Genomic DNA, 25,317 nt, shown 5'->3' on the forward strand with positions numbered 1-25,317 from the left:
CTTCAGCTGATGCATGGACGGGTCGTCTGCTGGTTTGCCGGCGGCACATTTGGTGGCGCTAATGAGCTCGGCCAGAGCCTTGGCCACATCCCGCACCGCGTTTATCAGAACCACCTGAGGAGATAGAGCTGCAATCAATATGGCACAATGGTCAGAGTAAAGGTTTATCAGTAGCACCCTGGGGAAAGGATTTAACACTGCAGCCCTTATCACTCCCACCTAGTCATGATACTTCAGACTTAGTGAAGGGCAGAGATAGAGGCAAACGCACAGAGGAAAGAGGAAACACATCAGATCAGATGAATCTTCAATTACACAGAGAATCTAATGCTCGGTGTACAGCAAGATAGAAGACACTCATTATGAATGACTAATATTTCAGAATAGTATAATAAGTTATAATATATGGTTAAAGTTCTGTGCAGCTGAATTAAGTAAGTAAGTAATAACTGGGCTTTGCTGAAACACAAAGGCGTACAACTGTGACTACACATGGCTGAAACATCTGTGGTTGTATTAGACATTCTTTTGTTTGAATGTCTTTGGGAGTTTCGTCACCTGTGTCTCTGGGTTCTCAGAGCCCATGCTGGTGGCTCCCATTTTGACCACCTCAGTGAGCTGGGTGATGGTCTTGGCTGAGGACTGTGCAGCCTGGGCCAGTTTCTCCTGGCTGGATGCAGCTCCAGCAACGAGCAGTTTGGTGTCCTCCACCAGTGCCTTGGCTGTCTTCAGGATGCTCTCCCTGAGGGACGGGACACATTGTGTCACAATCTGCAGCACAGTCACGCTCAAGTACCAGCAAAATGAAAGGAAGCTGTTACTTTTTAACAGTGTTTAGTTAGGACAATTTTCAATGTACACTCATTATGTGAAATGCATCTGAATACTGAACTTTATAGACAAAACTGCACTTCTCCTGAGTGAGTCATCAAAAGAAAAATGAAGCTCTGGTGTTGCAGTCTAAAAACCTAACAACCTAAATCTTGGTAAGTTAACTCACAGCAAACATATGTTGTATTACCCATGTGCTCACGAAACCTATTAATCATATGCTCACTTTTAACCATCATCTCTTTTTTGGTGATTACAGGTTTTCATTTAACATAATGTCTTGGTCAAGGTGATTGCACCTGTGGTCAGCAAATGACTCTTCATTCTCAGGGCTCAGTGTTCCAGCTGAGGCGAACATGATGGTGGTGTCCAGGTCAGCGATGATGCCAGAAACAGCGCTGGCTGCTGTGATACAGGCCTGGGTGCCTTTGTTCCCCGCCTGCAGTGCTGACAGTACCAAGGACACCTGGAACATGTGAAGCATACCATTAGATATGCAGAGAGGTCCTTCCAACACGCTGTTGTCAGAGGTGTAAAAAACAACTAAAAATAACCCTAGTTTCTGTATGCCGTGCACATTTTTAATGATTAACCAGCAGCTTTTACTCTTTGTTGGATGTTGGAGGAGCCTTTATAAATCGGATGAGTGAAGTTGCAAATGTTTAGAGTGTAAGATCTGGACGAGCTTGATTAAAGGAGGACGCTGGGAGAAAGAGAGACAGCAGGGTTTAACATGCATCAAATCACAGTCTGCTGCACAATCACATTAAGCCAATGAGCCTGACTCTGCAAATCTCGCATCTCCCCTGAAGACTGCTGTTTGCCTATCCCTCCTAAACAAATGGAAAGCCCCGACAGGTACATCTCAATGAGGCACAGGCTTCACGTATCAGCAAACGTGAGACCACACATTTTTCAAGTTTGGTATGAGCCCTGAATCAAGTCATAGCCTCACAGTGGCGACAAAAAAAACAAATGTGTGAGCAGCCTGGCTAGCTGCTGTCAGGGTCACAGCAGGGAGACATTAGTATTATCATTACCTGCGCAGTGTGAGGGTGATCAGGAGAGCATGCTCACGTGACCTGCATGACTGGTGCAATAATACTGTTAAGCACCAGTTATTAACTCCTAAAATAACATACAGTACATTAACCCTATAGTCTTCTGACACTATACCAGTTCAATATCAAGGCTAAAGCTAAACCTTAATAATAAATAATAGCCTGTCAGCTACGGTACAAAACTAACTTTCACACCTGAACTGCTTCTTCTTAAGCCTTGCAGTTGCACACACTTATATGTTCTCTATCACTTTACTTAAATAGGTATATATACAGCAAATGTACTGAGAGATGCATGAAATAGTTCAATAAAAATGCTAATGCTGAGTTAATGATATATATATATATATATATATATATATATATATATATATATATATATATATATATATATATATATATATATATAAAAAAAGCTTCCTTCTGCAAGACACTGTTTACCTTCTCTGTGACTGCTCGGGCACACTCGATGAGCTCCCTTTTGGAGAAGCTGTCAGTGGGGCTGAGCTGCAGGGCTCCAGCCTTCTGGACCATGTAGATACAGCCGTGGCCCAGCTCTTGCACCCGTGTCTTTATCTGGAAACCAACCTGAAAGCATAACCAGACCATCAACTTACACCGCATCCATCTTCCCATTTGAGTCACTGTACTACACAATTACAAAGTACAATCATGTCCTAAACTGGCAGAGACCTGCCAGTACCCAGCGGATTATTTCAAGCATCCAGAGACAGGGAATGCTGGCACTACACCTTTAATTTACAGACTGAGAGTCATGGGTGGGTGGTACTCCATTATAAGCGTCACTATAGGCTTTAAGACTTGTAGAGGTACAATGTCGCTATGGTAACCAGCAGAGTTTCCAGAGGCCTGTTATATACAAGATATTGATAAGAGCTGCACGCTAATTAGTGCAATGTTTCCACACATTGCTATCCTCTGGACTACACAGAAAAGCTGTAAGAAAAGACTATGTGGGTGCTGAGAGCGATGGATGCTGGAGAGGTATATTTCGGTTTGATCTCACAACCTTGAGCAAGGGGTGTCATTTCAAATAACAGCAATAACATCTGCTCTGATCAGTGGGTGAGTGAATACCGTCTGACATTTCAGGGGCACAATTTCAAAGATATATAGAGCTTGATGTGTTAAATCTTTCATAAGGAGTATGTAATTTGCCCCCACATACTCCATAGGACAGAGACGTGGCTTCTCACCTCCTCTGGCTCTGCAGTGGCTGCAGCGAGGCGTCCTTGGTGTGCTAGCTGTCCATAGTCCACCGTCACCTGAGAGGCAAGGCCGCCAAGCTCTTCAGGGCAGGTTACTGACTTAGTCATCTGGCGACAGAGAGAACATACATCCTCAGCAGAGGCAGATTAATGTTTCTCTAGCCCTACTGACAAATATTGTCATTGAAGATTGGAAATGTAATGGAAAACACACAGAGTCATGAATATAATGCCTTAGTGCACTCACCATCTCTTGCGCAGTGATAGCGATGGCCTTGGAGAACTTCACCATGGTGGTCTGGTAGTCCACAAAGGAGCCCTTAGGTTCAGGCGGTGTTCCTTCATCCAGCTGTGAAGATCAGCCCTTTAGTACTTACCTATCCATAGTACATAGTAAACATAGCTATCCTATGTGTTTTTACATTTGGTACTCCCATTTGCTATATGTGAGACTTTTGATTTAGTTTGGTAACACTTTTAAATAAAGCATAGTATAATGGGTTTTGAGGTTTTAATTAATTATTCTGTTAATTGTTAATAATTGTTTCGTCATATTTTAAAAGCCTGGTCTAATAGCTCAGCTACAGTAATGATTATTCTGCATTCTGTGTTAAATTATGAATGCTATATAAATAATGCTTAATATGCAGAGATTTGGTTTGCCAGCGTACAATGAAGTGAAGGATTACCCGGTGTGTTCACCTGCCAGTGCAGCTTGTTTTGTTTTTTGTGCAGGTATTATTAATCAACCCCTCCGATGGACTTTTTGATCCCTCTCATTCTTGGGAGAAAGCTACCAACCAAACTACAGCCCGAACATTAAATCTGTTGGGACAATATATGGTCCAATATTAGCTATCGCAAAGCTATCTATCGAACAGTATGTGTTGGCTGATAAGTAACATGAAATTGCAGTCCAGAAATGCCCAAGATATGATTTATATTATAAATCCATTATACCGTTTGTCCACCAGAGAGCACTGACAATTGTATTTTTTAACTGAAAAATGTCCAGCTCGGTAAATATTTTGGTCACAATTCATTAATAACCAAATTTAAGAAATCCTCCTTAAAAATGATGGTTTATGTTAAGTGCTAATGTTAAATAAATGAATTGATACATTATAGTTCATTATCAGATTTTTGAACACTCAATTATCAATATTGGTATCAAAATCCAGTATCTGACACACTATAGACCAAACATATAAGTGCAGTACATTTATGATGGCAAATTGATGGATGTTGATGAAAGAATTTTGGATTTTCCTACATTACAATAAACTATCATCAACAGCTGCCAATGTTAAGTCATTAATAAAGTGGCTTTGACGCTATGTAGCCCTTATCTATAAGGTACATTATTGTAGGGCAGTGGTTCCCAACCTGGGGTCCGGGGACCCCTCAGGGGGGCGGCAAAGATCACAGGGGGTGCGCAAGTCTTTATCTGGTTTGAGGTAAAAAAAAAATATTTGCACATGTTAAACAAATTATGATAATACACTAGAATATATAATGTATACAAAAGTCTGTATAAAAACTATATATTTTTGTTCTTGCTTAAAATTGTAGGCAGGCTACTTAGTAGGCCAAACCTCCGGGACCTCTTAACCTGTGACCCTTGCTGTCATCAGGTCAGCTGCTAGCTGCTAGCATCCTCGTTTTTCCTGCCGCCACGGCATCACTATTTTATGAATAAAACATGGCGGAGAAACATAAAAGTGCTGATAACTCCTCTGTATCAAAAAAGAAAGTAAGGCTCTATCTCGAGAGTTACCTCAACTTCGGTTTCGGAGGAGGGGGCTCAGCTTTTCTTAGACATAAGTAGGGGGGGCGTCAAGGAAAAAAGGTTGGGAACCACTGTTGTAGGGGATAGTCCAAACGTAGGTTGATTAAATTAAGAGCAACCACAAAGATAAATCGAGCTATGCTGGCAATACCAATGTTGGATGTACACCATTTGGCAACCAGTCCTTTTTATAGTATAACTTGTTAATTGATATATCATTTGCCATAAGTGAGAACATATAAACCTTTTTTATGTATGCATTCTTGTAAAATGCTTCCACTTTATATATGCTAATGGTGTTTTAATGACGGTTGCTCTCCTATGTTAAAGCTGAGGGTAAAAAATAAAAAACACTAGAAAAAAAAATAAAATGAAGGTTAAGATCTGAGCTATATGTCTGAGTATGAGCAGAATATCGTCAATTATTAACCGCACTGTGAACACAGTGACATGTCACCCAGCAGGCTGAGTGACAGTGAACATCACCAGTGGGCTGTGGATTTAAAACTTGTCATCTACTGGACTAATGAGAGTCACTGACAAGGACACACTCTTGGCACACTCGCTGTGGAATTGCTCTTACAGAGGAAAGCTCATTTTGCCTTCAGACAAAAATGATGGGGAATAAGTGTCAACCTGAAATCCATTTTAAACCACCTGAGCAGACTTCCCATAAGATGGTACCACACACACACACACAAACACACACAACCTTACTCACCCTGCCCATGGCCTCAGCGATGGACTCCACCATGCCCCCGACCATGCCCCCTTCACTGGCCGCCTCATTCAAAGTCACCATAATGTCGTCAACGGCCTCCTTCATCAGCTGGGCTGCTTCAGAGATGGCATCATGGGTGTGGGATGCCTGGGGACACAGTCAGCTGATTAACGCTTCTGTGACACTGTCTTGGTCTAGCCAGAAGGAAATTTATCAGCATGACAGCAGCTCCAGAGTGTCCCTACAGCTGGAAAGTATGCAGTGTCTCATTAGGTAACGCTTGGCCAGGATGGATTCTTGCTGCTCTAAAGGCTTGTAGTACCCTATTTTCTAACAATTCAAACACCAAATTTGAAATTTAACAAAGTTCACATGCCATGTGTTTGATACGAGAAAAAGAACATATAATAAAGAATTACAGAAACTGAGGCAGAAGATAGTTCTTCATGATCCTCTTAAAGCAACACTAGAGAACTTTTCCCGCCTCGGTCCCCCTACAGGTTGGAAGCGGAATTGTCCCATTATGTCTCATTTGAACTACAGATCCGCTACCCAGTCTGGCAAACTTGCATAGTGCGGTTTTAGCCGGTAGAGGGCCGCAAAGCAAATGCAGAAGTGCTGTTCACCCTGTTACGAGTTGATGAAACACTGAAACGATTTTGGAAACATTATTTTAAGTTACAAAAAGTTCTCTAGTGTTGCTTTAAAAAGAAACACGACTGCTTTATTGTCTTGACCTGCTGAAATTCAGCTTAATATCTCAGGTCACCCATGAAATGGTGGCCATGGCAGGCTAAACACACTGTAACTATATGAACTGCTTAGTACCTTTGGGTTCCCCCCGCCTTCCTTGGCAGCATAGAGCATCTGCAGCGCAGACTCAGACAGGGTCTTGGTCTGGTCTAGGATGGTCATCTGCTGCTGGTGGTCATGCAGCTTAGAGGCCAGGCCCACTGATGCCACAATGAGTGGATCGAAGTAACTTGCCAGCTGGGTTACCTGGGAAAACAAGTGGAACCGAACTGTTTGAGGAAGTATTGGATCACAAGATAGAAAATAGACAGCATTGGGTTTTCTTTCTAAATCCAGAGGGGATGAAGAGATATATGGTCAGACCATCACCTTGTGTCCTAGTTGGGCAGCTTCGCCTCGGGCTGCGGTGGAGACGGGATCAATCAGATGCCCAATCTCCTGCACAGAGGATGTCAGCTGCTCCTGGAGCGCCTGGTGAGTTACAACGGCAGATAATTACGGTATAAGTCACAACAGAAAGACTACAAATTCCATTAGGTTCTTTCTGTCGGACAAGACAGAGGTGATGGGGTACTTGAACTCACTTCCATGGAGATATCATCTCTGCAGGGCAAGGTCTGCCCAACTGCAGCTAGGGAAGCTTGCTCAATGTCCCGGATACACTTATTGATGTTATCAATGGAGTAGTCACACTCCCTCTGTCCTGGTGCCTTGTCCCTATCATCAGGAAATGTTACATCAATACATTTTATATTATTATGCAAGTCAAGTCAAGTCAATTTATTCATAGAGCACATTTAAAACCAACCTAGGCTGAACAAAGTGCTGTACAAAGTTATATTATGTTATAAATACAAAAGGAAGACAATACAAATATAGACACAATGAACATCATACAAACAAAACACTTCTATACAAATGTCCCCAAACTAAATCAAACGCCAAAGAATAAAAATGTGTTTTAAGACGAGACTTAAAGATCTTGGCAGTAGAGGAGGACCTAATGTGAATGGGAAGTTTGTTCCAGAGTCTCGGGGCCACAACAGAGAAGGTACGATCACCCTTTGTTTTCATCCGAGACTGTGGAATAGCTAAAAGGAACTGATTAGACGATCTTAGTTTCCTGGAGGAGTGATGTAGGGTAAGGAGATCAGCAATATATATAGGGGCCAATCCATGTAATGTCAATCAATATGAAATACATGTATAAGTATACAGTAAATAATGCAAAAAGACATGGTACGAAATACGCATTTAATTCAATGAAATAGTTCATATTTTTTCGCACATTCCTGACATTGACACCACTTTCACTTTCCACTTTCAGCAGCCGATTAGCTTAGCTCAGCATAAAGACTGGAAGCAGGGGGAAACAGCTAGCACCTCTAAAGCTTACTGATTAACACATTATATATTGTTTGTTGAATCAGTAGAAAAACTGAAATATAGAATCGACAAATTGTGGTTTTACATAGGGTTTTGTGCAGGATTATTTTTTGGCTGGGAGCAGTGGAGTCTTGTTATCAGAATGAGGTTGCAAGGCAACCAGAGGACACTGCTTAACCTAGATAATCTGTTTGCTTTTGTTTCATATTTAGCAATAAACATGTGATTGGCATCCATCCTCTCATCTAACTCTTGGTAAGAGAGCGAATAAACATTTTCTTTTATTCCTTAAAAGCATACATACTTTAGCTGCTGTGAGAACTGTGTATGCATCTGATTGGAGGATGATGACAAAGACAGAATTGGTTGGGGCACTATGTGCTGCAGATCCACCGTGGCTCCTCATCTCACCACTGCTCTATAGTGTTCACTAATCGATTACAAGGCAGCAGGAATCTCAGCAGATATAAACTAATGTGACAATGTATTGCTTAGCTGAGCAGATATCACAGAATAATCCCTCTGGCTTCAGAAACAGTTTTTTCCTCTAACTGTGAACAAACCATTATAAACTTTGATTCAGGATAATCCTGCAGAGACAGATGTGGCAGTAGGTGGGATTACTACCAACCTGATGGAGGTGATGAGACTCTTGATGGAGTCAGAGACTGTTCTGGAGTGGCCGGCCAGTATGGACCATGTGGGAGGATCTTTGGGGTTGAGGACCAGTGAGCGGGCTGTTTCTAAAAGGTAAGTTGAGCTATCGAGCATGGAGCGGGCTGAATGCACGATAGGCTCCTGAGCTGCCGAGCCCTGTGGAAATGAAAACATAGTGCAGGTGAAACAACAGCCCAGGTAGCAGCTCAACAGCAAAGAGCTTACCACAATGGTATGACAGATTTGTTAATATTCCTTGACTACCTTGGAGAGATCAAAGGTACAATCAACGGGAGGGATGAGATTAGAAAGGCGCTTTACACAGATGCAGGAAGAAACACCTTCAGTCTTTATGATCCAAGCCAAAGCCTCCCTCGACAATTAGATTAACAAGCTGAAGATTAGAGCAGCTGTGCTGAGAAAAAGTGCCGTTAAACACTGCCCTCCAATAGATTACAGCCATAAAGCTTTTAGAGGACTGTGTGAGAACTGTTACACTCAGATTGAAAAATAAAATTCTGTCTGTCTTTCTCTTTGAGTCTTTTCTTGACATTAAAAAAGGGAAAATTGGACCTTTAATCTGATTCCCCCCATGTTCGCTGTACAAACCTTTCTGTGTTGGCTCATATAAAAGTGTCTGTTTAAAGGGGATTGAGTGCAGTCACAAAAGATTCATGACATCTCTCTAAAGAGTAGCTTCAAGATCCTCTGTAGGATGCGTGGGGGAAAAAAATTACTAATTGGATGTTTCTGAGAACAGAGGACCTGAGGAAAGATTGCCTTTCATTTTCATTCAGCTAAATCATTAGGAACTGCGGAAAAAATGAAAACAGAGCATTTCAAACATGAAAATGGATGAATACCTCATTGCTGATTTGCGCTGGGATGCTCGCAAACTCGGGGTTGTTGGCAAAGGTTGACAGGTTTTCTACAGCCTCAAGGAGTGGGGTTGTAGCAACACGGCATCTGTTTCTGTTGTCTTCCGAAAAATCCCCATCTAAGGCCTGAAACAAGACAAAAGCATGTGAATATGAACATCTTTCCATTTTTGTCATACTTTTGTAAGCGGCGGAATTATACACACATCCACAGCTTCTCTCACAAGACGAATGAATTCTGTAACAAATTTACACTCAACGTTTTGATCAGTTGGGGAGTTGACCTTGATGGTTTTGACAAGGTTGGCCGTGGTGTTGGCCACCTCTTTGGCTGACTGGACAAACTGTCTCCTAGCCACAGGGTTGGAGGTTTTGGAGGAAGCCAGGCGGCAGGCATTACAGAGAGCTGAGGTGTGCTTGGCTACAATTGTTGCTGCAGACAAGATCTGACAAACAAAGACACACCAACAAATAGGAATCAGAGGTTGAGTATGAAATGAAGCATTCTGGTAGGGTGTGTAGAGTAAATTATTGACAACATTCAGGTCGATTTTAGGTTTTTAAATGTTTAATCACAGTCACAAGAGATCTATATACACTACTGTCCCAAGTGCATGCCCCATATACAAGATAATGGTGGTTTTCAAGCCCCTTCTTACCTGTGAGGGACTACTAGCTGGGTCCACTAAGTTCTGACAAGCCATCTGTATAGCCTGGTGGGCCTTTGCAAACTGGATGGGATCCACCAGTCCCTCGTGGCCTGACTGACTATTTGGATCAGACACACCTACAAGATATGAGGCCTACAGGGCAAAAAACAAAGTTATAAATTAATAGATTAGTTTGCTACTAAATAGGTTCTTTACTGTCCTCCATGATCCCCCTTGTTGTCACAGACAAGCTAACACCCCCCACCTGCAGTCCACATTCTCTGACTTACATACATAAGTATATGAATAGATAACTATTGTATACATTGCACATAACAGGGGAGCTTGCTGCAGAGGTAACACAAGACATGTCAGAGGGTGCCCTTTTCCAGGCAAGGTAACTGAATGTTGCATGGAGGTGAGGGTGTTATTTTACAAATTTAGGGATGGGAGCCTGTAAAACCTCCAACAAAACCTGGCTCACTGTCATGGCCAAGTGTCCTGCGAAGTCTGAATGCCATTTATTATAAAGGGATTCCATGTGGAATCCTTGTTTAAAAAGGGGTGTATCAACCTTAACAAATGCTCAACAATTTACTTTCCCTAATCGAAATGTAAGTTGATTCAATTTAAGCATACATTAAAAAAACAAGTTAAGCAAAAAAGAGTGCAGAAGGCGGAAAGCTCAGATGAAAGCAGAAGCATGGTAACTCAGAGGGAGTAGTTAGTACCGTGCTGTGATCTCACCTGTCCTGCAGCCTCTGTCAGCCCACACAGAGCTTTGGACGCCACGCCCACGCTCTCCCCGAAGGCCAGCACATCACCTGTCTTACAGTGCTGTGAAATACCTGCCATTGACTCTCCTAGGACCTGAGGCATAGGGAAATGGAGAAAAACATGTACAAATTAGATCTTCAGCTACCTACTACCTAAAATATCTCTGACAGTTAAAGTATATGGGTCACACAATTATTTTGAAAGCCTGTACCTTCGAATTCTCCATGACGCTCTCGATGCAGTCAAAGTAGGAGAGTTCGCTGACAGGCTCATTGGGATTATCCAGGAGCCCTCTGACAGCCTGTACACAGACAGAGATGATAATAACATAATAACTACAATGGACACACAACTGAACATTCCTTCTACGACATTACAATTTATCAGCCACTTAATTTAGAGAAAGGAAACACAATAAATATAAATCAAAATGATGAGAATATACTGCCTTGATAAATAATGATAATCAAGCCTTTAAAATGCACAGCCTGATTATCATTTTCAGTTACTTTAGTATAAGTAAATGTAGGCTTCAGTATAGAAAAATGCTCTGGTTTACCCAGTGTCACTAATGCACTTAGAAAGTACTATAGTTCTGAATTTAATGTATGTCTATAATTAATGGCTCTATGGGAGTCATTAAATGCAAAATAGGCGGAAGGAAAGGGTGAACAAATGTATCTAGTTTTCCTGATTAAAAACATACAGGCTTGTACAGGCAACAGAAAACAGGCCTAAAGAGAAGGAGAGTCTGTGTGGTACAGTGTGTGTGAGGACAGCTACCTCCAACTCCCTCAAGGCGTTGTCGCACTCTTTTTGTCCTGCTGCTTGCTGTGTACAGAGCGTGATCAGCTGGTTAATACTCTCTGTCACTGCCCTGAAACACACAGGCACACACACAAGCTTTTTAGCTCTCACATGTCCTCCGCATGCACACACAGCTTGGCTTCACTCACACTCACTCACACATGCTTTTAACTCCCCTATTCAAGCATGGCACTGCTGGCCTCTCACTGCGATAGGCTAACACACTGCACAGGAGTGCCGAGATTGTCTTGAGTTTGTGTTCAGCCTTGCTGAGCACAGACAGGCCCTGGCCAAAGCTTCCATCTTCCTAATTAGACAGAGAGAAGTCAGTCAGGCCTAAAGCCCTGCGGGACCAGCTGTTGGCTTCTCACTTTGTACTCCCTCAAGCAATGCCGAACAGACACAGCTTGGGAAAGGCACAAATCTGAATTTTTCATAACTTGCTACATGCTTGAATATGGACTTGGATTCATATTTAGGACAACATGGTGTAGTTTATCAGCAAAATACTGTATACTATTCATACAAAAGAACAAATAAATATAATTTCTGACACATATCAGGCACTCTGCATTTTATCGCACCTTGCTGCCACAGCTAGGAGATTCTTTGCATTGGCTGCACCTGGATCCACAGACAGAGACTTGGCAGCCAGCAGCAGCTTACTGGATGCCATGGATATGTTCTTCAGATTACCAATGACTTGGATCTGGTCGTCCTGTTTCTGCACAGCCAAGGAAAAAAATATATACAGGTGATTTTTAAGATGGATTTAGAGAATTTATTGTGTCATAACAGCTGTCAAGGGTTAAAGTATTAAAAAAAATGTTTTAGTGTGTCCCTACCACCTATATCCTCTTTTCCTCACTCAGCAGGTCTCATTGAGCCTGATTAAAGCTTGGGTGTCATGCTACATCAACTCCAATCCCAGATGATCTTTCCAAATTAATGAGCAAAATAACCAGAACAAGAACATCACAAGATCTCATTACATCTGACTGTGTTAGTGTTCTTGGTCACAATCATGTGCCTAAGTAAATTAAACGAAAAGGTCTAATTAACAAATGATTTAAATAGCTTAGGTAATAAAGTGACACAAGAATATACCTCGTCCACTCAGATTTTAAGACTTTTGCGTTTGTCCATCAACGGTTTCAATGCTCCTCTCTGTGTATAAAATACTGATTACAGTGGATTACCATTTACCTGTTTCAATGGAGTGTGGAGGGGGTTGTATGTTCATGAAACCTACTTGGGTGTGTCCTGCCATCTCAATGCCAGCATCCAGGAACTCATCAAAGTCTTGGCTGAACTTCCCTGAGGCCGCAGCCAGCTGGCTGCTCGTTCCACGAGAGGAGTGGACGACCTCGCCTGCAGAGTGGTTGAGTTCAGCAGCTGTGTGGTTCAGATCACTCTGGGCCTCCTGGAATGTCTTACAGCAGGGAGGGAGCTTCAAAGACAGGACACACACCAATTAGGGCATAGTGTAGTACACAGACTATCAAAAATCAAGTCAAATGGCAATAACCTGTTCCTGAATTGCGTGGTGTTTTAACGTATGTGTTTAGTACAGATGTTTTGTGTAAATACAAATCCACTAAATGTCAAGTAAATCCCTAAGTAAAGTCGGGACTCACAATGTCCACCAGCAGCTTCTTGCTGGCCTCACCAATGCTCCTAAGGGCCATGTCAACATCCTTCTGGCCTGGCAGGCAATTTACACAGTTATTCAGGGAGTGCGACACTGCTTTGGCCACCTGAAACACAGTGCAACGCTCTGTCACTGGACTGCCATTAGTCATTCTAACAATGTGCTACACAATACAAAGTCCCAGAGCAAAGCTATAAGGGGAAAAACATCTCAAATGCAAATTGGGCTCACAGCGGTGCAGAGTAATTCGTGTCACTAATTTATGCTGCTGTCACAGATATATGCCAAACAATATATTTATCCCCTGAAGGGCTGCAGGAGAATGAGCAGTTTTACTCTGGCATTCCTGAGAGAGGAATACCAGGCGAGAGACAGAGAGCAGAGAGAAAATAGCAACGCTTAGAGGGGATGATTGTTATGGAGAGAAGAAATGTTTACAAATCAGTAGAGGAGAGAAAGAGAGAGGGGCCTGAGGAACAATGTGACTAATATCACTGTCTCTGAGGTATATAATACTGGGAGCTATGCTACCTGTGCCAGCCTCTGTTGACTCTCAGCATCTCCTGGATGAACCAGGGCCTGATGGGCTTCATGGATCAGCATAGCTGAGCCCTCCATGACAAACTGGGCTGAGTCCAGCATCGCAGCTGCAGCCTGAGGCTCCTTGGTGCTGGCTGCTACACCTCTGGCTGCTTGAGCCAATGTCCTTAAAGCCTGTGCTGTTTCTCTGGCAGCCACACCTGCAAACAACCAGCAACACATTGAAATGATAATGAATGAATTTGATCATAGAGACAAAGAGAATATTATGACACAAACCAAATAATATCAGTGTAACAACAGCATCAGTAAATACCAGAAAGGGAAAATACAGCCTGAACTATGGATGATATATTACACAGATATAAATGAAATATGATGTTCACATTCTCTGGTGTTGCACATTGTTATGTAGTGAGAGTAAGTAACCATGTTTCTGTAGAAATTGAAACTGACGTTTTACTAAACATTAAATTCAATCTCATTAGTTTTACTTTGCAGCAGTCCTGTTCACGCAAAACAAACTGAGAGGTATGTGTATTTCCTGTCTTTACTACAATTTTAATTGCATTGCGTAAATCACCTGGCAGGGGCTAGCCGTACCACACCGAGAACACACTGTGATACTCAAATGCTCTCATTGTTTAAATAAATGAGTTAATATAATAAATATGGCTCCATATGGGAGGTGCCCTTAACTTATTATACACAGAGCCGAGAAGAAAAGCATCAAATTGCATCAAATTGCATAAACCAGCCAAGTGGAGCCATTTGCTGATGGAATGTTAAATCTGATAAAATTAATGAGTAGCGAGGAGCACTATGGGCCACAGCATGAAGTGCTGCCTGGGAGCATTCATTGTTAGAAATGCTTTTCTCTATTTGTCTTCATCTCTCCTCCCCTGAGATCCTCAATCGGACCAGAATTGACAGCAGAACTGCCAAACCATGTTGGATTCAAAAGTTTAAAGCAATCGTGATAGCACAAATAAAGGAGTCATAATTTTCTCTGCCTGCTTTATCCTCACACTCCCACTTGGCAAAGAAGCAACCTTTTTCATTAAAAAATGCATTCAGCAATCCAAATATATTTATTATATCTATCTATTCTGGCAATGTAACTACTCTAGAGTACATTTTTTAAATAAGCGGTTACTTAAGCTTCTGAGAGCTGTGCTCTGTGTAGAATACACTTCTCTTACCTGTATAATGCTCATTGCCCTGTGCGGCACATGTCAGCAACTGGGCCATGGAGGAGCCCACAGCCTTGGACGTACTTCCTAAATCCTGAGCACACTTCTCCAGCTGTGGCAGCGACAGAACACACAAATAAACCATTTGATTCACAGTTGGGATTTTCTCATCATGTAAGTATGTCTACAGTTGGATATCTACAGTATAATGTTTCAATTGAACTTCACAGCAGATGTTGCTATGTACTGACCGTTTCCCCAGGAAGAGGTTTAAGTTGGCTGTCAATGACGGACATCTTCGCATCCTGAAGCTCACTCTTCAGCGTCTGTACAGTTTTGAGGGCTGAATCGATCTCCAAAGGACCACAGGCTTCATGGGCCTTCAAACGACACACACAGATACATTTTACTCACAGGCATGCACCCTTCCATTATGGAGCACGGCCAGGATGCCAGCCTACTGTATATGCTGTGCTTGAATGGAGCAGATAGCAACACATTTCCTGCATCAGTGAGATGACTCGACTCCTGCTATTCCAGTGTTATGTATAGATACCTTCAAGGTGGCCGTCCTGAGCTCAGCCAGGCAGGTAGCCAAGTTCTTGGCACACTGGCCCAGTTGCATACCAGCTGCCTGGTCAGCCACCGTTGGAACTGCTGACTTTGCAGACGTCACCATCTTACTTCCAGGCTGATGGTGACAGAAAAACAACAACAAATTAATAAGCACAAAAGGAGCAGTGGTGTGTATATCTAATGACAGAGAGTTTGATAATTGCTGACTGTGTCATGGCGAAAGGTCTGACCTGTAAGAAGCTCTGGCTGGCCATGATGAGGGCAAGCTGGGCACCAAGTTCCTCGGGCTGGGCCTGGCTGCTCCTCATCCCCTGAACCAACTGGGGAATGCTATCTGCTACTGCCTGCATTGAACACACCAACAAGGAATGCGTCATATCCATATCATACTGTTTGAAAGAGAATGCTGCTGCATGTAATATGCATTATAAGCATTGAGATTATTTGACATTGTTTTAATGCATCAGTAAAAAGAGTACACGATCATACCTTGCAGCTGTGTACTAGCTGTTGGTGTGAGACGGTATTTTTGTTGGAAGCAGCAGCATTTTGTGCAGCTGCAATGGTCTGAGTAGCAGCAGCCGCTGCCTGCTTAGCAGCTATCTGTTCAGAAGATACAAATGAAAATCATTTAGGCTAAAGTAAGAGAGTGGCGCCTGGCTGAGAGTAACATTCACTTCTACTCTGTGCAGTATTAAGCTGTCATGATCTGCACTCAGACAGAGTTGTTCTAATCAAACTAAGAGGGGCCACAAACCAAACATTCTGTAAGAAGAGGGAAATTGAATTGCAGTGCTCATTCATTTTTATGGGATGATCAGCACTGCTTTACTCTTGCTATGTTTCCAAAACTAAAGCACTGAAAACATACTGCTTAACTCACATTAAATCATAGACACAAGACTAGCTTTGAAGTGATGACAAGAATGAAAACAGAGAGAGACAACATTCTTTGTTGAGCGGATAAGGAGGCATAGATGATGAAAGAGAGCCAGAATACATGATCTCATTATACTGAGAGAGAAAAACAAGACTGAACTGTATGTAAAATTGACATGATAGGTAGGAGTAGAATTTGCTACCTATGGTGTAGCGTCCTCTCTATTATTTTATTCCTATTTACTAAATAAAAGCATGTGCAAATCTGCATAGCAGCTGAATGACAGTGTGTCAGGAGAGAACAGGTAAGCTTAATGCGGTCTTAAGGTGTGACATTGATAATTGTAGCGGAATCATGACACTTCAATTGTCTTCATTGGCTCACACATTTCCTTGATGGAGCCAACCATTAGCACCAATAATGTAACCATCTGATGCAAGGAGGCGGACTGAGATATGTGTCTGATAGCAGGCTGATCCCAGCCCTGGGTAATGCATAGTTTATGTGCCTAGGAAATTGAACAGTGGGCGCTCTGGAGCTGAGAGAGGCTAGTCATTAGGGGCAAACTGATACCGAGGGCTAAACACAAATCTTTATACTCAGATAGCTCCTTCATAGCTCTAATGGGATTTATAGCTCACTGCTACGGGAAAGAGAAATAACACAGGCAAATGGACCGTATTTGTACAAATGACTGCTTAGGCATTTTATAATTTGCACTCTGGCATGTGTTTCCTTTAGCCTAATGTCTAAACTCTCCTTTTATTTTTTACTTTGTTTATACTAAAGCAATCACAACAAAATGTGGGAAAGAGATATTTACGTGACATATGTGCTGGTAGGGAGAAATGAGGAGTGTTGTGTTTTGATCAAGGTCAAACAACACAGAGAGAACATGTTGACTTCAATGACTCACCTCAAGCCTGTTCACTAGTTTTTTCTTTATTGCGTTCTGAGCTGCAGCATTAGTGGCTACACGTAGCCCCTCAGCTGCCTCTCGGAGCCTCTGCTGCTGGTCCTCATTCTCTGGGTAAGCAGCCGCCCCCTGAGAGCGCGCACACACACACACACACACACACACACACACACACACACACACACACACACACACACACACACACACACACACACACACACACACACACACACACACACGACTGTTACATGTAGTATATAACTATATATATCAGACCACAGCAATTAAAGTTTATCAACTCTGGTTACACACATTGTGCAATAGATGCAAATTGGCATTTAGCTCTGTCTGCTCTCTGGCAGTTTCCAAGGAAACCGTCAGTGCCTGATTCCCACTTCCTCTTTGATAATGGCAGTGATGTGGTGATTAATGTGTCACAGATCAAAAACATCTCATTTGCCATAGGCAGCATTTCACTCGCCTGGGTATTTCACAGTCATAGTATCCTGCTTGACAGTGCCAGGGGCTTATTAAGAGCCACTGATGCTGCACCCTTTTATTTTGGATGTGCAACGATGCTGGTAGCTGAGCATACAGTAATGCCAAAATGTGTATTCTATCAAACAAAAGCAATTTAGTTCAGTTCACCTTTTCACACATTCAGAATGACATTAGACATGAAAAAGCACCGTGACAGAGCTAATAGAAAACGAGAAAAACTGAATAAAACAGTTGTGGATCAAACTGATCGTTTACAATGGGGTGAAACTAACTACTAACTCTTCTATATTAATTTGGAATAAAGTACTAATTAAACTAAAATGATTAATGAAAACGTAATGTAATAATGACAGAAAGCAATTAAATTTGGTTATTAAGTTGAGGCAAATCAATGATCATATATATTGCATTACATTGTGAGAGGACACTCTTACCTTAGCAGCCTCCACCATCCGAGCTGTGGCATCAGCCAGGAGTTTGGCTGCAGCCAGCAGTTTCTTGGAGTTGTCAACATCAACTTCTGCCTCTGCATCAGATCTCATGGCATTGACCAAGTCAGAGGTGGCCTGAGCTAACACCCTGGCCTGACGCACCATCTCACCTGTTCACATATACAGACAGTAAGTAAAAGGCAGATGCCCCACACAACCAGGATAGCAAAGCTGATTTGGAGTCTCTGTCCTTTGTCCATTTGTTTTTGTTTTTTAATGAAGTCTGTTTGTGCAGATTGTTGTAGATTTGTATCCATTTCGACAGCCAGAACGTTTTGAAAATAACCTTTACGTTTCAGAGTTGTCATCATCCATTTAGTCATAATATATTCTGGATATTTAGTTGAGACTGTAGAGATAAAACAACCAATGGAAATATCTATTTTTGACGGGCCCATTTAATCGGGTGACAATCATGTAATAATGCAAAAATCCTGTACACCTAATCCAACCAGAGATATTAAAAGGGACAAATATGAATTACTCTAATGTGAATTATTAATTAATATAAGACTATATATATATATATATATATATATATATATATATATATATATATATATATATATATATATATATATATATATATATATACTCCAACTCTTGCGTGCATCACTGAGACATTTCTATAAGTGTCCTAGTGTTGCTTAGTCCCATCGTTTTCACCTTCATGAACTTTTATAGCTGAAGGTTTCTAGTGAGTCATCCTCTCTCTTACAAATCAAAGTCTTTGGAATATATGTAACATCTCTCCACGCACCTATAAAAAGCTGTGTTTCCCATACACCCACCTCCAGCTCAAAATAACCCACCCAGAGAAGTCTGTGAAGACATCTATGTGCTTTACAACCTACATCCAATGGCCTTGGGAATCAACCAATACACTATCTGTAGAATGGACTCTATTCACTGAATACTGATCTATTGCTATTCTATTTTCTCTTTTTTGTTGATTTATAGAAGGTAAAATGTTTGTCCTTCCAAAATGCGCAGTCATGTGTTTCTTTTTAAGTTTCAAAGCCTCCCTGATGCTGATTAAGACCAGATTGAGAGCTCTGTAGTGGTTTTAGATTACATGTTTCCTACGATCCTTTGAGAATTGGCTGGTTTGGAAAATTCTTCAGCCTCATGGCTCGACCCATAACAAATAGCCTGAGCGTTGACAATGTTTTCACAGGATTTTTTAGATCACTTAACATGGACACAAATATGGAAAATATTTTAAGGCCCTCTTATGTGCTCAAAACACATGAGAACAAGTCAAGTAAAAGCAGGTTTTCATTAGAGATCACCTGTTATTTTTTTTACTGTTGTGAGTAAACAGAAACTGAAGAGACACCATACAACTTTAATTGAAAGCCTTTATAACTGGACTTCACCCACACCGTTCTCTAGCCTTGAGTACTTATTTTGTACTCACCAGCATCACCCATAGAAGTGAAAATGTTTTCTGTCACGTTCATGATCGTGTCTGTGGCCTGGTCGTAACGCCCGATGGGCTCTCCGCAGCTGGCGTAGTGGCGGACATGCTGCAGCAGGTCGCTGAGGGCCTGGCTCACCACACCTGCTGCTGCCCCGACTTGCTTCAGCAGCTCGCTGTCGTCGCTAGCCGAGCGGCAAGCCTTGACGCAGGTTTCCACGGAGCGGTCCACCAGCTTCCCGGCCTCGACAAGCTGCTCCTGACACACTGGGGAGCTGATGGTTGGGCTCACTACCTGCACCACAAACAGTCATTATCAGAAACTAAGAGAAATTACAAGAGTTGAAGACATTAGAATAGGATTAGGATATTAGACAGACTATATCACAGTAATTCCTGTTTCATCTAAACAAGTACAAGAATGCAGGACTTTAAAATGAAACATTACATTGTTATTTATTAGTTTCTGATACAAGAGTCACTTATTTTGTACAAGATATGAGACAAAGACCTGTTTTTTAATTTAAAAAAGTTCAATATTGCACATCTCCATAGTGTAACAAAGCGGCAATGGTGAGTGTCTTACATCCTATTTGGATGATTTCCTGCCTGTTAGTAGGTCCTTTACCTACTTGGCTACTGGGATGAACAAGTTTTAGATCAGTACCTTGGTGCAGGCTACCAGCTGTGAGGTGGACAGGGCACACTGAGTGGCAGCTGCGATCACCCGGTTCTGCAATATGGTGTCTTCAGCCACCTGGGCCACGTTCTTGGCCTTCAGGACTAACATAGCAGCTGCATTGGCCACTGCTTTGGCCAGATTCATCAGGGTGTCCTGCAACATATTAATCAATGTCCTTCACTAAAACAGCACAGCTGTGCACATGTGAGTGAAGGGAGAAGGAGAGTAAATGTTTTTAACTCATTTTGTCCAGTTGACATAGTGTGGATACTGGACATCTAATGCACAAAGAATAACAGCAGTAAAATTACCGTAGAGGCAGATAGTGATTATGAATTTTAGGAGGTGGAAAACAAATAATATGTTATATATTAAAACAATTTGATCAAAAACTACATTGATCTTCGTGTGGTAGAAAAGTATTGGTTCAGCAGTGTGATCAAAGCCATGAGAAGACACATAGGAACTAAAAGATGTGTGTGTGGCAGGTAAATGAATTTCAATGTAAAAGAATAAATGAGACAGCTACAGTGAATGCTACAACACAACCTTCTGTAACTGGATGTCTGAGACACTATATTGTCGTGTTACTACTAAAAGCTCTCCTTCTGACACTTTGTTACATATTCCTCATAAAGTGATAGTCTAATAATAAAGCCTGATGTGACTACTTGAGTATGTTTTGGTATTTTTTTAAATGGGGCCTGAGAGCATGTGTGTGTCTTCCTGTTTGGCCAGCAGTGTCATAGGAACAGTGACTGGGTGGCGTCCAACCTGGAACTTCTCATCGGTCTCGCCCTCCCCCATGTGACGGAGCATGTCCCCGCTGGCCTGTCCGATGCTTCCTGCTGCAGTCAGCACCGTCTGTCTGGGCTGTACGAGAATGACATCACCACATTCATTATTCTGGCCTGGCCTGTTCTCACACATGCCTACATGAATTATGTAAAACAGGATTCTGGATCAAAACTCATCCCAGAATATCTTCATCTTCACTGGGGACACTGATAAAAATCAAAACATGCAGTTCAACACAGCATGTGGCTTTGTGACTACAGTGGAGGATGCAGTCCAAGTCAGTACAATAATCAGTGGGCATCTCACCTCAGCGGCTGCAGGCTCAACAGATCTAAGCAGATCTGACACAGCTCCTGCCAGCATCCTGGCAGCGCCCATGAGCTTGTGTCCACTGCCCACCTCATCGTCCATTAATGCCGCAAGCAGCTTGACACCCTTGGACATTTCCGTGAGGTTGGAGGAGATGGTGGTGATGGCGCAGCCCACCGCTGTGTAGTCGGTTTCTGTGGGCTCACCTGTGAAGGATGGACCGCCATCATTACAAACTACACCTCTACTGTGCATCTTAATTTGTTGTGCTGCTGTCACATTGATTTAGCTAATCCACGGGGCAGCTTGTGTGTCATATGCTGTAACACACACATCAGTATCGTAATTAGAGCATATTTGAGATAGTTCCACGGAAATGAGCACATTGATGAAATGGCAATGAAGAAGAACACTTTGTATTAGCTAGTGGAGGGAGTATAATAGCAACCAAACAGATGGCGAGGTAAAATTAAAACACTACAAAACACTGGCAGGAACTTGACTGGCGTTGCACCAACAAGGGGAGCAGCAAGAGACACTGTTAGTTGAGCTTCAACAAGTTCAAGATTTATTTATCAGCAGAAATATCTATCAGGGAAAAAATTGGAAATGCCCTTTTGTTAAAAAAGATCATCATCAGTGAGGGCCTAACACTGACTTAGAAAAACATTTTTATTGATTCACACCTTGGGGTTACAATAATGTTAAGATAAACAATATTAATAACAGGGCAATTTCCTTTAGAGCTTTGTCCAGCGCAGCCTTCTCAGGTGTAGAAATAGATGAATACTGTTTAGTATTCTCCTGGGCACTCACCTGCAGTGAGATTAACCACAGATGCTGTTCCAGCGGTGATGGCATCAACCTGAGAGTGGATTTCATGTTTGGATTCATCTACTTTGTTCTGAACCCAAACCCTGGATGCCTTTAGGTGGAGGAGGAAAAGGAGAGCAATTGGCTTTCATCACAGTGGGTGATTTTCAGTTCATATAAACTTTCTCGTGCAGGATTTAAGGATTAGGGCTGTACAACACCTACGGCTTTGGAAGCACCCAAGCATTAAATGCAGCCTCCGTATTTACAGTCAGTTCTGTATCCTAATTGTATTTTAGAAATATGATGGACTTTGATGTGATTTAACTGTTTAATTCTATCTAATCTTACGTTGCATTGCATGAGGCTGCTTACTTGAGGCTGCAATATCAGAAAGCACTCATTCATGAATGTTAAAAAAAAAGTGGAGCTCAAGGAGCTGCTGTGAAGGATTGGATGTGGAGGAGTAGTGTATCTATCCATGCTGCATCTATTCTAAAATATTTCTCAAAACTGTGTAGTAAATGGGAAAGAGACTTACCAAGTCATGGCCCAGTGGAGGCAGATTATCTACATATCCCAGGTCAGCCTGAGCCTGCTGCACAGCCTGCATACTGCTGTTGATGGTCCCCATCAGGGCCTGCTGGGCTAGACTCTGACAATAACAAACAGAGACACACAGAGTGCAAATGACAAAAGCAATCTAAATACACAATGTGTATTGTATGTGGGTGCAAAACTGTCTTGCAATCTAATGTCTATAAACCACAGGAGACAGATGGGCTTTTAGTGTGAATATGAGGAACTTTTCATTCCCTATCTCACTCACAGCCCTCTTCATATTGTTCATTGTGGTTCATTGTTGACAGCAGGGACCACAAGCTATATTTCAAATGCTGCAGATGAGATTTACATGATGTTACATGATGTACTCTGACACTGTGTGTTCTGATATTTTTTTTTAAAACAGTTGAAAACCGAGCACAGCGGCGGTGCTACATAATTTTCTCATTCCCTCGGTTATTTTTTTTCCCCCGCTCACACACAGTATTTTAATTACACAGATTGGCCCAAGGTTAGCTGCTACCAATTAATGTAAAAATGTAGTGAATAGGACATTTGTCCAGGACACCATGTTTGCTTGCAAGTGGCAATGCTCTTACTCACCAGTGGGGGCATGTGTCCTCTGTGCATCTGCCCTGTGGTGATTTGCTGCTGGGCAGAGGGCATAGTACCCATATTAAAGGTGTCAGGGCCGGCAATAGACCCAGACCGAATTATACCTGGAAGTGCTACTGAGCCATGCTCCACACGACCCACTCGATTGAACTGCTGCTGCAAAATTGTGGACCTTGTACAGGAGAAAAAGAGATAGAGTTGTTAAAAGCATGTGTGTAGTGAAAAGATCAGTAACATACAGTGAGGTAAAATACTTTGTTTTGTTTGTCTTTACAGTAACATTGTGCTTTGCAAACTGACTTACAAAGATGTTCTAGAGTGGACTATTTTCCTTTGTGTTACTTGTGAGTGTATATTTAAATTCAGATAATTGTCCCAGAAGATACCGCAACTGCTTCTAATTTAGATGATGGAAATTACAAAATTATAATTTAAACAATTATCACGCTAACAACTGTTCCCACGGTGAGTAGGCATTGTCAGAAAAAATATTGTACGGGAAAAAATGTCTGTTTTCCTGCCCAGCTCAACAGATGCTCCTGACTCCATTGGTTAATTATGGCTTGTTTGGAGAGGCAGCAATTATGTTTTTGTACTGAGAACCACAACATGAGTCAATTGGCCCATAAGCAGCAGGAATATGTCAGAGAGTGGTTTCGACCCCCTTCAAGTGATTAAACAATACAGACTATCACCAGCCTTAACCTTTAATCGATTTGTAGTTTTTTTAAAGACAGAAAATACAGATTACTTTGTTGCTGCATTATGACACCACAATCACTATATTTGACTACAATATCCCTAAAAGCATGTTTTGGCTGTATTTATATCAATATGGGGGTAATACTCAGGTGTCCACTTGTATATCAATTATGTGAAAATTAGTGCTGTCAGTTAAACGCGTTATTAATGACGTTAACGCAAACCCATTTTAACAGCGTCAATTTTTTTATCGCGAGATTAACGTTCTTTTTGGCCTAGCAAACTTTGTAGTTTTTTTCACATGCTGTTGCAACAACTAGTAATGTAAGTAAAACTACAACACCACACCAGATCTAGCTAGACCGGAAACAAAACAACAGGCACGCCGCACACACTTGTTTGAGCTTGCGAGCCGGCCAAAGAGTAGCAGGCTAACGTTACGTTTTCAGTGGATGGCGAGCGTGAGACGCCAAAATGGATGCCAATAAGATTCTGAATGGAAAGTTTACTTTTAAAAAGTTGCCAAATGGTTCCATTGACAAGACCAAAGTGATCTGTGTGTTTTGTCGTTGTGAACTGAGCTATCATCGCAGCACGTCCAGTCTGAAATACCACTTGATAGCCAATTACACAGCTGATGCCAATTCTCCGCCCCCTCGTCAAAGCCAGGCGACAAAAGCACAAAGCAAGCCGATCCACTTTTCCATGTTGATAAGAGCATTAAAATGAGAAAAAAATAATGGGACAAAAAGAAATCAAGGGACATTTAGAATAGATAAAAATGTGAGATTAATTGCGACTAATTGCGAGTTAACTATGACATTAATGCGATTAATCGCGATTAAATATTTTAATCGTTTGACAGCACTAGTGAAAATGTACCCCAGCACATACAGTAATGCTATGCGACGCCCCAAACTGGAAACATCTGAGAGTAACCTTTTTTATGTAAAATGTGAATATTTCAATGGATATTCCAAATATATTTAAGACTTAGCCTATAATGAACTGTGTGGAGCTAATTCTCTGCTTTGGTAGGACAGGTGCTCACACACACACACACACACACACACACACACACACACACACACCACTATAGGAGCCGTTAGCACGGATACAACTGTCCA

General features: G+C 41.9%; 1 protein-coding gene across 1 annotated transcript in view; it reads right to left on the reverse strand.

Annotated features, from left to right (window-relative positions):
* The window catches only part of tln2b (talin 2b), a 49,829-nt gene that overhangs the window by 11,650 nt on the left and 12,862 nt on the right, over positions 1-25,317 (reverse strand). The window contains exons 12-46 of the mRNA XM_078256987.1: positions 23,477-23,660; positions 22,851-22,964; positions 22,313-22,421; positions 21,494-21,702; positions 21,164-21,262; positions 20,375-20,542; positions 19,708-20,002; positions 18,231-18,397; positions 17,296-17,424; positions 15,989-16,102; positions 15,730-15,843; positions 15,480-15,614; positions 15,175-15,303; positions 14,933-15,035; positions 13,722-13,930; positions 13,177-13,296; positions 12,792-12,989; positions 12,124-12,263; positions 11,516-11,609; positions 10,944-11,033; positions 10,703-10,825; positions 9,965-10,108; positions 9,566-9,751; positions 9,291-9,431; positions 8,402-8,583; positions 6,969-7,101; positions 6,754-6,855; positions 6,460-6,630; positions 5,632-5,778; positions 3,369-3,470; positions 3,110-3,229; positions 2,334-2,480; positions 1,131-1,297; positions 559-742; positions 1-114 (exon numbers count right to left, since the gene is read on the reverse strand). The exon at positions 1-114 is cut by the window's left edge and continues 12 nt beyond it. Coding sequence (XP_078113113.1) covers positions 1-114; positions 559-742; positions 1,131-1,297; positions 2,334-2,480; positions 3,110-3,229; positions 3,369-3,470; positions 5,632-5,778; positions 6,460-6,630; positions 6,754-6,855; positions 6,969-7,101; positions 8,402-8,583; positions 9,291-9,431; positions 9,566-9,751; positions 9,965-10,108; positions 10,703-10,825; positions 10,944-11,033; positions 11,516-11,609; positions 12,124-12,263; positions 12,792-12,989; positions 13,177-13,296; positions 13,722-13,930; positions 14,933-15,035; positions 15,175-15,303; positions 15,480-15,614; positions 15,730-15,843; positions 15,989-16,102; positions 17,296-17,424; positions 18,231-18,397; positions 19,708-20,002; positions 20,375-20,542; positions 21,164-21,262; positions 21,494-21,702; positions 22,313-22,421; positions 22,851-22,964; positions 23,477-23,660 — 5,083 coding nt within the window. The remainder of the gene's footprint in view (positions 115-558; positions 743-1,130; positions 1,298-2,333; positions 2,481-3,109; positions 3,230-3,368; positions 3,471-5,631; positions 5,779-6,459; positions 6,631-6,753; positions 6,856-6,968; positions 7,102-8,401; positions 8,584-9,290; positions 9,432-9,565; positions 9,752-9,964; positions 10,109-10,702; positions 10,826-10,943; positions 11,034-11,515; positions 11,610-12,123; positions 12,264-12,791; positions 12,990-13,176; positions 13,297-13,721; positions 13,931-14,932; positions 15,036-15,174; positions 15,304-15,479; positions 15,615-15,729; positions 15,844-15,988; positions 16,103-17,295; positions 17,425-18,230; positions 18,398-19,707; positions 20,003-20,374; positions 20,543-21,163; positions 21,263-21,493; positions 21,703-22,312; positions 22,422-22,850; positions 22,965-23,476; positions 23,661-25,317) is intronic.

Source organism: Sander vitreus, chromosome 8 (genome assembly GCF_031162955.1).
Source record: "Sander vitreus isolate 19-12246 chromosome 8, sanVit1, whole genome shotgun sequence".
NCBI classification, from domain to species: Eukaryota; Metazoa; Chordata; class Actinopteri; order Perciformes; family Percidae; genus Sander; species Sander vitreus.